At 41.2% G+C, this 14,952-nt stretch overlaps 2 protein-coding genes and 1 long non-coding RNA gene across 4 annotated transcripts; 1 reads left to right on the top strand and 2 right to left on the bottom strand.

Annotated features, from left to right (window-relative positions):
* Nucleotides 1-517: 517 nt before the first annotated feature.
* fpgt (fucose-1-phosphate guanylyltransferase) lies at nucleotides 518-4,384 on the bottom strand. Of its 2 annotated transcripts, none has more exons than XM_085266455.1 (4): nucleotides 4,270-4,384; nucleotides 3,856-4,023; nucleotides 2,895-2,987; nucleotides 518-2,500 (listed from the first exon to the last, which is right to left on the bottom strand). In XM_085266455.1, exons 1-4 carry the CDS (start codon nucleotides 4,349-4,351, stop codon nucleotides 1,092-1,094), a joined length of 1,752 nt encoding a protein of 583 aa, XP_085122581.1. In that variant the 5' UTR covers nucleotides 4,352-4,384; the 3' UTR covers nucleotides 518-1,091. The 2 variants fall into 2 exon arrangements, with proteins under 2 accessions (XP_085122581.1, XP_085122582.1); XM_085266456.1 differs by lacking the exon at nucleotides 4,270-4,384 and adding an exon at nucleotides 4,111-4,263.
* On the top strand, nucleotides 3,982-8,191 carry LOC146546363 (uncharacterized). Its single transcript, XR_014890937.1, has 4 exons — nucleotides 3,982-4,029; nucleotides 4,262-4,332; nucleotides 5,084-5,210; nucleotides 8,060-8,191. It is a non-coding gene; the product is annotated as an uncharacterized LOC146546363 (long non-coding RNA).
* Nucleotides 5,732-14,950, bottom strand: acot11b (acyl-CoA thioesterase 11b). Its single transcript, XM_085266457.1, has 17 exons — nucleotides 14,824-14,950; nucleotides 14,117-14,269; nucleotides 13,253-13,451; nucleotides 12,127-12,196; nucleotides 11,620-11,680; nucleotides 11,424-11,525; nucleotides 11,183-11,318; nucleotides 10,950-11,103; nucleotides 10,164-10,283; nucleotides 9,882-10,020; nucleotides 9,687-9,742; nucleotides 8,609-8,675; nucleotides 8,414-8,497; nucleotides 8,025-8,158; nucleotides 6,987-7,118; nucleotides 6,694-6,820; nucleotides 5,732-6,544 (listed from the first exon to the last, which is right to left on the bottom strand). Exons 3-17 carry the CDS (start codon nucleotides 13,440-13,442, stop codon nucleotides 6,386-6,388), a joined length of 1,731 nt encoding a protein of 576 aa, XP_085122583.1. The 5' UTR covers nucleotides 13,443-13,451; nucleotides 14,117-14,269; nucleotides 14,824-14,950; the 3' UTR covers nucleotides 5,732-6,385.
* Between the last annotated feature and the right edge of the window lie 2 nt (nucleotides 14,951-14,952).

Genomic DNA, 14,952 nt, shown 5'->3' with positions numbered 1-14,952 from the left:
GTTTACTATTTCCCGCAGAGGCTTCTAGACTTCTGATTGGCCAACATTTCTACACGGTTAGGAATATAGCGCCACCTGCTGCTTTGGCATGTTCATAGCAGCGTTTTCCTTCATTTCTGCGTTTACGTGTGGACAGGATTATTTTTTAAAACGAAAACGGAAAATCTCCGTTTTCAAAAATACCCGTGTACGTGTGGACCTAGCCATGGTGAAGACAACCTGCTGAAGTTCAAACTGAGCATCAAAATGGGGAAGAAAGGTGATTTGAGTACTGGAAGGTGGCATGGTTGTTGGTGCCAGTCAAGCAGGTCTGAGTATTTCAGAAACAGCTGATTAGCTGGGATTTTCCCACACAACCATCTCTGTGATTAACAGAGAATGGTCTGAATGAGAAACAGTAAGCTGCAGTTCTCTGGGTGAAAATGCCTCTTTGATGCCAGAGGTCAAAAGAGAATAATGAGACACCTTTGAACTGAGAGAAAAGCAACAGCACTCTTTCAGGTTTGTTTTTGTCCTTTATTTCACATTTGTCTCATTTTAATCAAGTTTTACAGAAGGCTGAAGTTCGCCTTTGGTTTTACTGTCCTGATCGTGTCCTTCTAACCCTTTTCCTCATAAAGACAACCCTCCCTGTACCTCTAATGAACAGTTTTGACACCTGGTTATATATCAATAAAGATGTGGTTTGATGACCATTAGAAGACATTCTGTCTTTTTCCCAAGGGTAGATGCATGGGTAGAGATGACCTTCATGAACTTCTGATGCAAACACAGTTATTTTGTTCTATAGGCCTGAAATATGACAGAAATTGTTCAGTTCAGAAAAGAGCTTCAAGGATCGTTCCTGGTAGGCTCGCAAGGGGTAAAAGTTCAGGTGATATTGGTATTGTCCAGAGGGGGGAAGAAAAAAAAAGTAAAGTTTTACCAAATTAAATTGGATGGACCCCTCCCCATGTTTATAAAAAGCTTGTATTGCAGATTGTTTAAACAAACAACAAAAACAAAACAATTAACCATTGAATCATCACCCAAACTCATACAGACATAATTAAACTTTACATATGAACTAAATATGCATAAACATCGTCATTTTAGCTGCTCAATCTCCCCTTTATGATGTCCTTATATAGTCCCTTCCTGAGCTCCAACATCTCCTCCAGGTTCTTAGATTGTAAACACTCCTGCATCGACATTAGCTTTGTGTCTTTGGGTAGGGGGCTTGTAGAAGCACTCTGGATGGCCTGCAGCATGTTGAGAGATGTTAAGAAAGAGCTTTGCTGGTCAGAGCAAACTGGAAACAAACACGCGTTCCACAAATTACAGTTGGATGCATCACCAGAGAACCTCAGGACTTCCTTCTCGATCCCCCACATGGACAGACACTTTTTCAGGGTGAACCCAAAAAACTTTAGCTCTTCCATATATGCAGGAGTGCCCACAGTGTATTTGAGATTGTCATTAATCCCAAAGAAGACAGTAACAAAGCTGGTTTGGTCGTGGTGGTTCACACAAAGGGAGTGCATGAAGGCTTCATCGGGCACTGACAGGCCTGGACTGACCCAGCAGCTGCTGATGATGGAGCCTTTACCCACAGACACTCCTGCTCCCAGTCTGGAGTACTCCACCACTGATCCAGCACCCACAGAGCAACTCGCATTGAGGACACTGTACATAATGCAGCAGCCAGAGGAGCCCTCAGGGTTTTCATTCACGGGCACACTGAAGGCAGACGACAGGAGACCCAGCTCGTCCCTCAGAGCTGTGTGCTCAGTGAGGTGAAAGAGGTATTCTGAGGTGGTTCCAATGTGATAAAACTTGGAGTTGTTGAGAAGAATGACATTCAGAGGAGTCCCTTTCAGAAGGTGGAAGATCTTCTGGCGGATTTCCACCAGACTGCTCTCCTCTTTGGTGACATTAGCAGTGTTGTTGGTGTATTCTATTGTGGCCTTAGAGCCCAGTGCTTGAAGAAAGTCCCCGTATGCATCTATCTCACAGCTCAATGGCCCCAACTCTGTCAGCACATTAAGAAGAGACTTTGCAGTATCAAAGTCCACATAATAGGTACTGTCTGTGTAGATAAACTCAGAATCAGTAAACAATCCACTCTGCTGCTTACACACAGCTCCACTTCCTCGCATCTTATCAATGCTTGGCTTGTGCAGGAAGTGCAGGCAGGAAGCATTCTCCATTTCTGAGTACGAAGATTTTTCTTGTGGATCCAACACAAAAACGCCGTGGGTGGTTCCTACTGAGAGCAGGGAGGGGTGGGCTAAAGCTGTAAAGCCAGGTTTATCAAACTTAACACTCTCCTCCTCTGCTATACTGTAGAGCTCTATGTCATCTGCACAGGTCACTAAAACACCAGGCTTCATTTGTGATGGGAAATCCACATACATGGCTAGTTTGAGCTCCAGCATCTGAAAGATGGGGTCACCCAAAGGCACAGCCATGAAGATCTTTCCCAGAGCGCTGGCACTGGGCAAACGCTGACTGAACCCCCCTGGAAGAAGGAGGCGATTTAAAGGTGAGATTGAGAATTAATTAAATAAAGTATGTTGCATTTTATAAAATACGTGAGCATTACTGTAATTTACAGTGGAACAATCAGACCAAACACTTTCATTTAAAGGCCCTAACTTCAAACTCATATAATCATAAATATGGGTGGAAATGCATAACAGATATTTTATTAGGTGACTTGGTAATATTGCCATTCTGTGTTTTGGATTTTGTGTAGAAGTGAAATATGCTGACAGTTACTGCAGCTCATACTGGAGTAAACAAGTAGAACCATACTGAAAATGTAAAGTGAGAAGCCAAAAGAAGACAAAGAAGAAGAAGAAGGAGGAGGAGGAGATCATTTTTCACATTTAAGAATGAAAAATAAGAAATACCTGCATGAATCAGGATTACTCTCAGTCTGCCCAGAGACTTTCCATAAATGTCATTTAGTTGCTGCAGTGCGTACAGAGTGGAGCCCCCATTCCCTTGAAAAGACAAGGAGTAATAATAACAACAATAATAATAATAACTAAAGCTGCAAGCAGTAATAAGAGGGCCCTTGTACCCTAGCGCACGTCCAAGCATCCTGAGCCATGCTGCGTTCAAGCTGAGTTAAAGCTCTGGTCTGCCGTGACTGAGCAGTGTCACATGGTCATGTGGATGCTAACTAGGTGTTGTGTCATTTAGCTTCTGAACGCTTATGCCCACTAGGTCGTGATGTAGATCAGCGGTCCCCAATCCCTGGTCCATGGACTGGTACCGGTCCGTGAGTCGTTTGGCACCGGGCTGCGAGAGTTGAGGCTCGGGTGCGAAATTTATGGTTTTCAGGGTTTTTATCATTATTTTGTGTGTTATGAATAAATCTTTTTTTTGCACTGGTTTTATTTTGTTGCATTTATCAGCACCTTAAAGGCTGGTCCGTGAAAATATTGTAGGACATAAACTGGTCCGTGGCACAAAAATGGTTGGGGACCGCTGATGTAGAATACCCACTAACTATATGTCACGCTAACATCATGCGCTGAGCAACCAATTAAAATTTCTGGTACATGGGATGATGATTGTCACCTACTGCTGATTTCCAGGTGCCACTGGGAGGCCCCATAAGTGTGACCCAGTATTGGCACATATTTGTCTCCAGACTGCCCTGCACCGAGTTAACAATCCAAGATGGCGGCAGTGAACGTAAACAGTTGTAAAACTGTAAAATGTTTAATCTGTACAGTCACTGATGTGTATATGTGACATGCTATTTATAAGGCTCTATCCATGCAGTAAAAAAGGTGATGCATTTCGCTAACTACTACTACTGATACTGATGATGATGATGATGATAAGGTAGTACTAGCTCACCTATTTTCGGTCCAGGAGGATCTGAGAAGACTTTGTAGTGAACTCCAACAGGAAGCTCCTTTCTGTCAACTTTCTCGCTGATTTGCAGCTCATACGCTTTTCTCTGACTCCCGTCCACAGCAGTCACAACCACTACATCCCAAAACTCACCAGGCTGCACCTCTCGACCTTCAGGTAAACAGGAAAAAAACATTCATAGCTACTTTGACTAAACTTCAAGGCACATTGAGTCAGATCATTGACATTTAATCTCACCACGCAGAGAGTTAAACTTTCTGAGTTTTTTTCTTGTAGCAGTTTGAAGCCTCCTTGTACAGTCGTGGCTCATACTTTCGTTTCTGATACAAATTAAATATAGAAACTAGAATGAAGTATTTCTCATATATATTCCACCACGGAATGACAGTCTCTTACTTCCGGGTTTGGTCACATGGCTCGTTGCGCTATCCAATGGGAGGAGGAAGTCGGAGCCCTCGAGTAAGTACAGTAAATCCATTCAACGAGCGTGTGTTTAGTTCATTGTTGTCATCATTACGCCTGTCTTTACTAGATGCTGTGAATATGTCGTACTCGAGTGCCGCGTATGTGTATAGGCACTGCTAATGCTAGCGTGAACAGATACGTCTTGTTAGCTTGGAAGTTGTAGTGGTTTATGCTAATTCTCGCCCCAACTGTTTACACTTGGTTATAAGAGCTGGAGCGGGAGAGTTACTTACTTTCTTTTTACCTTTCACTGTCAGACTCAACGCAGGAACACACCGGTTACATTAAGTTGTTTTCAGTTGTTTCTACTCACTCAAAATCACAACAGTACCAGGATCGATACTAAGCACCTATTTCTGGCCTGAGTGATAGCCTGCTGCCCTGAACACTGACCCTACAAGCTGCATTCCTGCTGAGTTGCTTTAACATTAAACAAATGGAGTCCTGTATCTCCAAGATAACATAAGTGTAAATTTAGACTGGTTGGCAAAAAAGGCCTTGGCATTAGGCTAAAGGAAAACTAAAGGACCGATTATCATGGTCTCTTAAAAGATAAACAAAGATTACTGCTACATATTACTCTACAAAATTATAGATTAATTAATAGCAAAAATAATTATAATAAAAAGGAACATATACTATGGATATATCTGTATGTATAATCGTAACAGCAACTCCTCAGTGATCTGAGGAGATGCTTTGGTTGAATACTGTGCACTCAGGAAACTTCACATCCTTCATCCAGAAACGCTGACATGAGATCCAACATGTTGTTACGCCAGTCTGTAGGAGAAGAGATTCATCCAGAGGATCCATGCTTGCTCCAAGTGATGTGTGAGGAGCTGATGGAGGCATAAAGGCTCCGGATACAGGTTAGAGCTATGCTGCATTTCTACTGTTACACAGCAACAATGCTGGTATCTCCCCAATCTGAAACAAGGACATCAAATGTCAAGTTTCAGTGCCCTGCAGAGCAGATAGTTTTGAGCTGTAATAAGATAATAATCCAGGAATCTTTGCATCATTTGTTTTACTGAAATTCAGTCTTGTTTGAGTCTGTTACAGTTCAAATTTGCTGAAATTCTACAGTTCAGACTACACCCTTTTATATGCAGATTGTCTTTTTTTTATCCTTGTGTTCAACCCTTTATTTAGCATGAGCATAACTGAATGATTGTGCCTCAAGCAAAATACCTGGAAAACAGCATAACCGACTCCTGCCAGATCAGATTGTTCACAGACGCCTTTTTATTCTACTTTGCTGGCCTCGTGCAGCTGTTACAACACTAGAAGCTTACAGTGGAATACTGTGAGTTATTGTTTCCTCTGATTTTCTTTCTGTTCATTTAAGAATGGTCAAGAATCCAGTGGGAAGTGAGCAACAATAAAATAGTTCAAATAAGCACAATTTTAAGTTTATTGTTTCAGTTCAATCATGATTTAAGATTTTTGACCATCAAGCGTCCACATATGATACAATCAGTTCAATTACATTTGTGCAAAACTATACATTGTGGACTAGAAAAAATATACAGCATCATTACACATGAAATGTACATATTAGCTGCATCAATCGAATGCAGCTAATATGTTTAATCAACAGTTCAGACTTTATTCGAGGTGATACAAAATACACAAAGAAAACTGAACATTTCAATTTTTCTTTTTTTCGTAACAACTGGCAGTGCCAATAAAAACATGGCTGTCTAAAGATAAACAATGAGATTCTGTTAAATATTTAAAACTACGTACCAAAAACAGATCCATTAATCTATAAATTAATATTGCACAGAAGGTTTAGGCTCTAAGAGGATTCAAATCCAACATTGAAAATATAGTGTACCGTTACTGCACCATTATTACTGGTGCAAACAAGTAGAAGCTTCTACAAATCCAATGCCTTTTATAATCCCAGCGTTTCAAAGTTAACGTTGGACTTTACTGGCTTTTGTGAGCACCTTTACAAGAAATGGGACGAACAAAGAGGGCTGATCCTGTTCTTTCCTCCTGATTCTTCTTGTCTCAGTAGACTGTGGTAATACTGGTGTCACAGCACAGAGGGCGGCAGAGCAGCCAAGCTATCCTTGTTGGCCAGCAGGAATTGGCTGCAGGCCGAAAAGGCGCTGTAAAAGCTTGAGGAGAGGCCCGCAATGTCTGTGGAAATGTAGGGGAGGACACCTGGTGTGGCCTGGTTGTAGTAGGTGATCTGAAACACAGCAATCACAGCGTGTGACTGATAATTAACCCTTTCCATTTTTTGCTTTAGTTTTGGAGCGGTGACTTGTTTAAAGCTACAGCATAAAAATGCAGCCCAGCAACTACAGGTTGTGTTTGTGCCCCTCTCATTTGGCTAACCTTGGTAACAGAACTGGACTCTTCCCAGATTGTGAAGCCAGCACAGAGCACCTCTCCCCTCGTGTACTCTTCCGTGGGCGGGTGAGTGGGCAAAGTGACTGAACGTAGAGCGATCAGATACGGATCTCTGAGATGGACAAAGGCAGAGAGCGTCATGAGAACTTATGAAAATGCAAACATGAAGCAGGGAGTGGGATTTCCTCACCTGGATGATTGAGCATCAAGACATTTTAACCCACACAGAGTTTTGTGCGAAATTATCACGTGACGCAAGCAAGGTCATATCAACGCACCTGGAATCACAGGGCTTCCGTCTAGATGCCAGCAAGATGAAGTCCTTCCCCTTTCCCCCTTTAGTGACAGAGGGTGTAGCTACGCGATAGATGGTGTCCTCCTCATCTGCCTGGTTGATCACCTCACACTCTCTGCAGTTGAAACCCAGTGATGTGGATGTTTAGAGCTTTTAGATTATTGAGCATTATGTCACATTAAACAATCCGGTTATGTCACTGAGTTTATTTTGAATATCCAGTGAATATAAGTGGGTTCGTTTTCATTCTACTGCAATAAAGAGCTGCATGTGTTTTTGCCCCATAATGGAACGACATTGAGAGATTACATGTAAACGTAACAGTCTGTCAGCCACGTTGTTTACTGTATTTGTTTAAAAGATGCATTAGCAATGCATTAAACAGTCTGTCCAATAAACTACGATTATCTTCCATACAGCCACACTGCCTATGTGCTGGAAATATATGGGAATAATACTGTATCTAACATTACCCTCCTGGTCAGGGGGATTTCCAAGATTTATTTAAATAGCGTGGCAGAGGTGGCAACCGAGTACCTGTCAGCGGAGGATGTGAAATCAGAAAATTCTGTCAGAAATAAATATCAAACCAAACCTGCTGGAAACTAGTTAAATTTGGTGATTTATAATAATTTCCACTTTGCACAGACCTCCTGTCTCCAGAAACACTCATTACAAGATGTGGCTGTCCCAAAAACCATATCAGCCTTGAGTGGTCCAATCACACAAAATGTGTTTTTCTGTCAAGTGGTAGAAGTAAAGAAAAATGTTTCACACATCCTTTGGCTTCAGTTCATTTTTGTGAAATAAATTACTTGGGGAATTGTCAGTGGACTATACCATTATGAGTTATGGGGGGGGGGGTCGTTTCTCAGAACATTTATTGTTCTGAGCACAAGCTTTCAGTACCTCATTGTGGTATCTAACACTCTATAGTTAAACTGACAGTAACTTTTCTCCTCAGTAAAAGGATCTGAACTCAGATGATGCTGCTAAATACCAAATGTGTCTAAGTACTGACTCATAATGCCGGTCCCACTCCATTCTCCTCCTCAGGTCTGACAGTAGATGGAACGTCTGCTCTGCCGAGACTCTGACGTTCATCTCCACCTTGAAACACAGCATTTGGTTTTCCTCCAGTGTGTACAATCTGACCTATGAATTAAAGACATCCACAAAGAGGAGGCAGGTTCAGTGTCTGTAAATAGGATTAATTTCTGGTACCTAACTGGTGATTATACATGCTCCTGGAATGACTTATGCTAACATAGTTTTCTTGACCTATTCTGCAATATTAAAGAATCTACATAAAACACTATGACCCATATTTTGAGCACCTCACTATAACTGTGCAAAATGCTGGAAAATCCAATGAGCTATACCCTGAACAGATATGCAAACATTTGTGACCTTATTTTTCTCCGAAGCCAACACCCAGTTGTTCCTGTTGTCCATTAATTTCAGCGCTGAGACATTGTTGTAGCTCAGGTACATCTGAAAATATAAAGCGTTACTTTGTATACAGTAGCATTATCCAGCTCTGAGTGTCTCTGTTAACAAAACAAAAATTAAATTAGATAAAAATTTAAAAAACCAAACAAACACCTGGTTACTTGGATCCCAGGGAACAGACAAGGGCACTTCAGTTTGCTTGCAGGAGATGATATATTTCCTGTAAACATGAAGTACAGCAATGATGTTCTGTAGCTCAGGGCACTACAGAAAGACCAAAAACACAAGCACTTTTAGTCAAGCAATGACCCAACACATCATGTTATCAAACAGAGGAATAAAGATTGCACTGTTTAGAGTTGAACAATGAACTCATTATGCCTGCTCGAGTCTGCGGTAAAGTCTGCTCAGCCGTGATGCATTGGTCTGCCAAGTCATTAGCGCCTGCAAACTCTTGTAAACAATGGATTCGGTCATATGACCAAAAAGTAAATCCAGTGATGAGACCGTTTCAGTTCCACTGCTTTATAATGCATCATGATTAACAACATGTTTGCATACAAACACGATTTAAAAGGTTCAAAATGTAATTTAACTAATTTACTAAGGGAATAGATTCATTGTGACTCTTTTAGAAATATTGGTTATTTATTTATTGCAAAGCATTAAATAGCCTAACCTGTACGCTGTCAACAAAACAATCTGCAATAAACAACAATCGTTACTCTGACACATAAACAGAAAACAACCCTAATTGTTTTAAAAGGGAGCTGTTCTACTCTACTGTAGAAGGGTAGCTTTGCATTGTACAAAAATCATTCGTAGTTATTCTGTGCTGGGCCTTTGTGCAGCCACCTCAGTTGAAAACAAGCCATTTTAGCTCACTTCCTGCTAAGCCAACATGCATCTGATTCGTTGGCCCTCAAAAACTGAAGGTTTCGATCCAATGTGCAGAGCTGTGGACTGGAATGATGATTCTGGAGATATCTACTCTCAGAGACATCAAACGGAGCTCAGAGTAAACCTGCCTTCCTTTGCTGACAAAAACTGAAAATATGTGAGTCTTTAAAGTACTCTAAAGCCTGAGATTTTGGCTCATTGAAATTATCTGCACGTACACCGGCCTCATTTTGGCCTTTTTCAAAATGTGAGGAACCATAACTTTACCAACGTAAATATGACAGAGAATAAGATGACACAAAAATAGCTCCTCCTGATAGAAGATATTTACCTATCAAGGCGAATCTTCTTTCTGGCAATAGCTTCTTGAAAGCGTCTTTTTCCATCCTGTAAAACAAGAGATGATCTAAGACTGAAATTCTTAATATGTATACTGTGTACACCATGTTAAAAAAAGTTTATTTTCAGTTCACCCTTCATCTAAGGGCCTCTAAAAATATAGAAATAAGTCACTCGGATAACTTACCACAGGCTCAGGTCGTATCCGTGGCAGCGTGCATGGTTTCCTGTCACTGTCCAGCACCTCAAAGGTCATAAAGGCACTATTTATGTGGCGCAGAGGTTCTCCACCCTGGTAGGCCTCAGCACAAACTCCCACCTCCATGCTAGTGTGCGCAGGAATGTGGGTTAAAGAAAACATATGCATCCAGCAAACAGCGCTCCAAGTGTTATAATCACAAATTAGAAGGTTAAATATTTAATGAATTGTTTTATTTTCTGAAATATTTGTCATAATGTGTCGCTTCACCTGTGCTTGAAGGCATTGTTAACAATAGCTTTCAGTACCAGTCGGTCGCCGATGTGAGACGGGCCACGAAAATGGAACATGTCTATGGACCTCAGGGTTGGATGAGCGTTACACAGGCGACTGCATCGAAATATAAGGAAAAAGAAAAACAGTGTTTTGATTGGGTTTGTTTGGCCTCATTACAAATAAACAGTTTCTCTTTTGGAAACTCAATCTCCTTTTTTCCAGCAATTAGATGAGAATATCGATACGTGTGGTAGTGCCGCTAGCTTCCACCAAACACACATGACAATAATACACACTCACTGGCCACTTTGTTAGGTACACCTTCATTGTACCAGGTTGGATTGCCTTTTGCCCTGAGAGCTGCCTTCAAACTTTGTAGATTTTGGTCGATATTGACATGATAGCATCTGCACATCCATGATGCAAATCTACCCTTTCACCACATCCCAAAGGTGCTCTGTTGGATTGAAATCTGGTTACTGTGGATCCCACTTGAGTCCAGTGAACTCACTGTAATGCTCAGTGCCACGTTATCCTGCTGAAAGCAGTAAGCAGAAGATGGGCACACAGCATCAACACTCAGGTAGAGTAACCGTGGAATTTCATCCAGGGAACTAAAGCTCACGTGATATCTTGTTGTTTTTGGACCATTCTTACAGTAGGTGTTCTCAATAAAGTGGCCAATGAGCGTAGCTCTTATCCAACTCTTAGTAATCTAACAAATGTTTTTGCTGTTTGAAAAAAATTACATGTATACAAATAGAAAAGCTTTGTGCATACCTTGCTGCAATTGTAGCCACATTTTCCATCCAGGCCATAATCTGGCCCCCAAAAGTGCTGACTTGGTGGTTGGCATGGGGCGGAAGCACCAGCTCTACACTCTCAACACGTGTCCGCTCAGCTGCCACAGCGTCCTGATACTCCTGGCATTCTCCTGATGAGTGCACAAAAACAAGGACGTTTAATGAATCTGTTTTTAAAGTGCCGTGTGCTATAAAGACTTATGTCTGTACCCAGCTGAGCTGTGCTGCTGCTCAGTAGGTCTGTGATAATCTCAGCGTGGATGAGCCTCATCCTCCTCCGCTCTGCTGCCAGGCTGTACTCCATCTGCTCCATTTGTGTGTGAGCAATCACCTGCTTCAGCTGTACCTGTGAGGACATAACAAAAAACTAATTAAAAAAAAAAAAGCCAGAGATGTTAAATCAAATTTATTAAAATGCCCCTCTGCCCATATTTTGATCTGCGCTCTTTACCTTCCCAGCTTCTGTCCTTCTGGCAACAAAGGTTGCAAAGGCGTGGCAAACCTTCCACTGCCTGTCAGTGTAAAGGTCCTCGCAAGTCACTAAAATGCCCACCTGAGATGAAACAAATCACTAACGTCATTATATTCCTTCCCTAAAAAAATAAAAAGTTTAAATATCCCAAAAGCACAGAGTGCCACCCGCTAACCTCCATACTGGACGTAAAGGCTCTGTTGACCTTTGCGATGATATTAACAACCTTTCCTACCCTGGAGGAGACAGACACAGACGCCATTCTTTACTATCAACAAGGAGAAGTATTTGTACTGCACATACTCTGAAACCTTTATGCTATGAGACATAATTTTCAGTCAACAGCAAGGCATGTTTGGCCATGACACTTGCTATCTGCAATTGGAAAGAAATGTTTACTATATTTTCATGAGTCACCTCTTATTTTTTTAACGATTAAAAAAATTAAATTAAGATTTATGGAGAATATCATAACTAATGATTTGTAACCATAAAACTGTCTTTCTTGTTTAGTAGCATTTGTCCTTCAAACTTTACTAAAAGTTGAGTTCAAGTTGACACTTTATCCCAAAATGACCCTTTTTTCTCTCCTCTGCTGGCACTGCATGCAACGTGTTGTCTCTGCAGTCATTACTCAGTTTGAATTAAACCTTGGCAGTCAGTACTAAGATTAATACCTTACCCTATGGTGTGTTCAAAATGAATGTCATCCACCGATGCAGTGATACAGGAGCAACCTGCATGTCTCTCAGCTGGAAGATCAGAGATTACACAAAAAACTTAAGCAGTGCAGCAGAAAGCATATGTGCAAAATACTAAATTTTATAAGGAGAGTGGCTTATTGAGTGGCTCCACAGTGTAGTGGTTTACACATTTTCCTAACAAATAAAAGCTCCCTAGTTCAATCCTGGAAAGAGGTGCAGATCCCTTTGGGGTAGCGTCATACGGCATCCGGCATAAACACTTTGCCAGATCAAACATTTGGCACGACTGGAGATTGTTATTCGGGCTTTTATCTCATCACGTCTGGATTATTGTAATTTGTCAATTTTTTTTAACAAAACTTCCTTGGAACATTTGCAGGCTGTTCAGAAAGCTGCTGCAAAGCGTCAAAGTCTTCTAAGTACTAACATGTCACACCATTTCTAATTTCAGAGTCCACTTTAACAATCTGGTTTTGACTGTAAAAGCTCTGCATGGACAAGCAGAGCTTTTACACCCATACATCACCAGCAGATCCCTGAGGTCACGTGATAAGGGCCTGCAGCACTAAGGGTGACAGAGCGTTTTGCAGCAGTGGCCCTCAGACTTCTATGTAAGAGCAGAATTCATGAGTCCCCGAGTTTCAATTTTTCGTGATACACTGAAACCTGTGAGTATTTTTGCAAATATCCCTGCTCCATAAAGTGAAGGTAATCAGCACTGTGATATGAGCATTCACGTAACATGACTGAAGATTATAGTGGGTGTGACAGCGATTACAAAACAAACAGCATCAAACACGTTTAAAAAATTCAATGATCAGACTCTAACTCATGCCCATTACTTCCACCTACAATATTTCAGTTGAAATGATGGTGGATGGTTAATGGTGCTACCATGGTCTGTATTCAAGGTTGCAGTTGCATTCAAATGTTTGAGTTAATGAGCGACTTGCCAGAAGCAGAGTTACAGAAAGCTCATAAGAATTTTAATGCAATCATTTAGCCTTTATTTGCAGCTTTAATCTGCATTTGGAATGAGGCGCATCGGAGAAGAGAATCTCCGATTAAACTGTACATGTGAGAGTTTTCCTGATCCTTTCCTACCAGATAAACAGGCTGTGGAGTCCATCCACTTCAGCAGCTGTCCAACACTCAGCTCCCCACAGTGATTGGCATGACAGGGCAGCACGATCTGACTCATCTGCACTTCAGTGGGGTTTCTGTACACTTCCCCACTCTCCTGGATGAGCAGGGGGTCCGGCATGGTGTCTGAATCTTTATTTTCTGAAGTCATATCTCACAACTCCACATAAAGGAAATACAGAAAAAGAAGTTACAGCAGAACATTTGGTGTCGGACGTAATGGATTTGATTCAAGTCAGAACAAATGCGATATTCTATAAACATTTGTGAAATCAACAAGCCCAGAACCAAACCTGAAAACTGCAGGTTGATTTCGTCCAGCACTGCAGCATAAGACTGTAAGCTTTAAATAATCTGCAGCTAGGTTTGTCCTCTGTGTTGCTCAACATTTTTTCACCCCTTACTCAGGGATCAGGAGCAGAAATGCATATTTATGAAATTAAAACTCTGCGGCATTTTAGGAAGTGTTCTTAAAACTATGCTAATTTACATGTAGTCTAAATGGAGCTTGTTACTCGTCTTTTTTTTAAAGTCGCTATCACGCAAACTATTTCTGGGCATGCCACTACACTAAAGGGGGCATTCATGGAAAGTATTTGGTGGGACAGAAGTGTTTGCCCACAGCTACTGCTCCAGTGGGGTGAACATTTAGTCACCTGTCTCTCTTATAAGTTATCAATGTAACTTATATATTTGTAGAGAAGTAACACAACATTTGAAATGAGCGTCTCACTTAATTTAATATTTCAGCATTTAAATATGTTATCCTGTGACAGCTATCGCGCTAATGACGTTGAAACAAACGACTGAAAATTGCTTACTCACTTGAAAACTTCCTGCTGAAGCTGACGTCGACAGAAAGTCCGTTTAGTGCCAAAGAGTGTCTTGTGCAAAACACAAAGTCAACAGAAAAAGTGCACAAAGCGACCCCAAAGCGGTGGCTCTTCTCATTTCACCCATTCCTGAATAACACGGCAACTGAATAAACACACACAACACAGGTTTAGTGAAAGGTTTCGCCACTGGAGGGAGAAAGAGGGAGAGAGACCGTCCCCCGTAGTGGGTTTAGTGTTTAAGGTGGAATTAGAGTGAATGTCTTTAAGTTGGGAGATTCAAATCGTTATTCAATAAAAACGTAATACATATCATTTTATAAGAAGCTGAAAAAAATAAAGAAAAAAATCCCGACTACTTGAGAATACTTTTTTTTTTAAAAAAATCGAGCTTTATTCGATTCTATTTTATGGTTGTGTCAATATTTCATTATTATTTTAACTTGACTGAATTCATATAAATATAAAGCTTTAAAGAGTTCTGGTAACCTTTCGTGGGCTGATTAAAAATACGTGTAAACATTTTTAGAAAGGTAAAATATACATTTCCTTTCATTACCAGAATGCTTTATTTACACTGTAAGCGTAACAAAGTCACGAAACGAGGCCTCCACTGTGGATTTGTGCGCTAAATCGCGCACTTTTGTTATCGCAGAACCGACGTTAAAACCAGTAAACGATAAGCACGAAAAGGCAGACCTTAAGGCGATTGTTATGTTTCTATTGGCCTATGGGAGCGTCAGTCAGACGTGGCTCCGCCTCTTTCTCCCCCTCCTCCGGAGCAGGCTCGGTTGAGTCGTCGGGTTGAGGAGGAGTGCGGTTGGAGTG

This window comes from Mchenga conophoros, linkage group LG23 (genome assembly GCF_057382185.1).
Source record: "Mchenga conophoros isolate Kocher_MC1m ecotype Shallow Benthic linkage group LG23, M_conophoros_male_GT1.1, whole genome shotgun sequence".
NCBI classification, from domain to species: Eukaryota; Metazoa; Chordata; class Actinopteri; order Cichliformes; family Cichlidae; genus Mchenga; species Mchenga conophoros.
The sequence above is the reverse complement of the archived record's forward strand: the minus strand, read 5'-3'. Positions and strand labels throughout refer to the sequence as shown.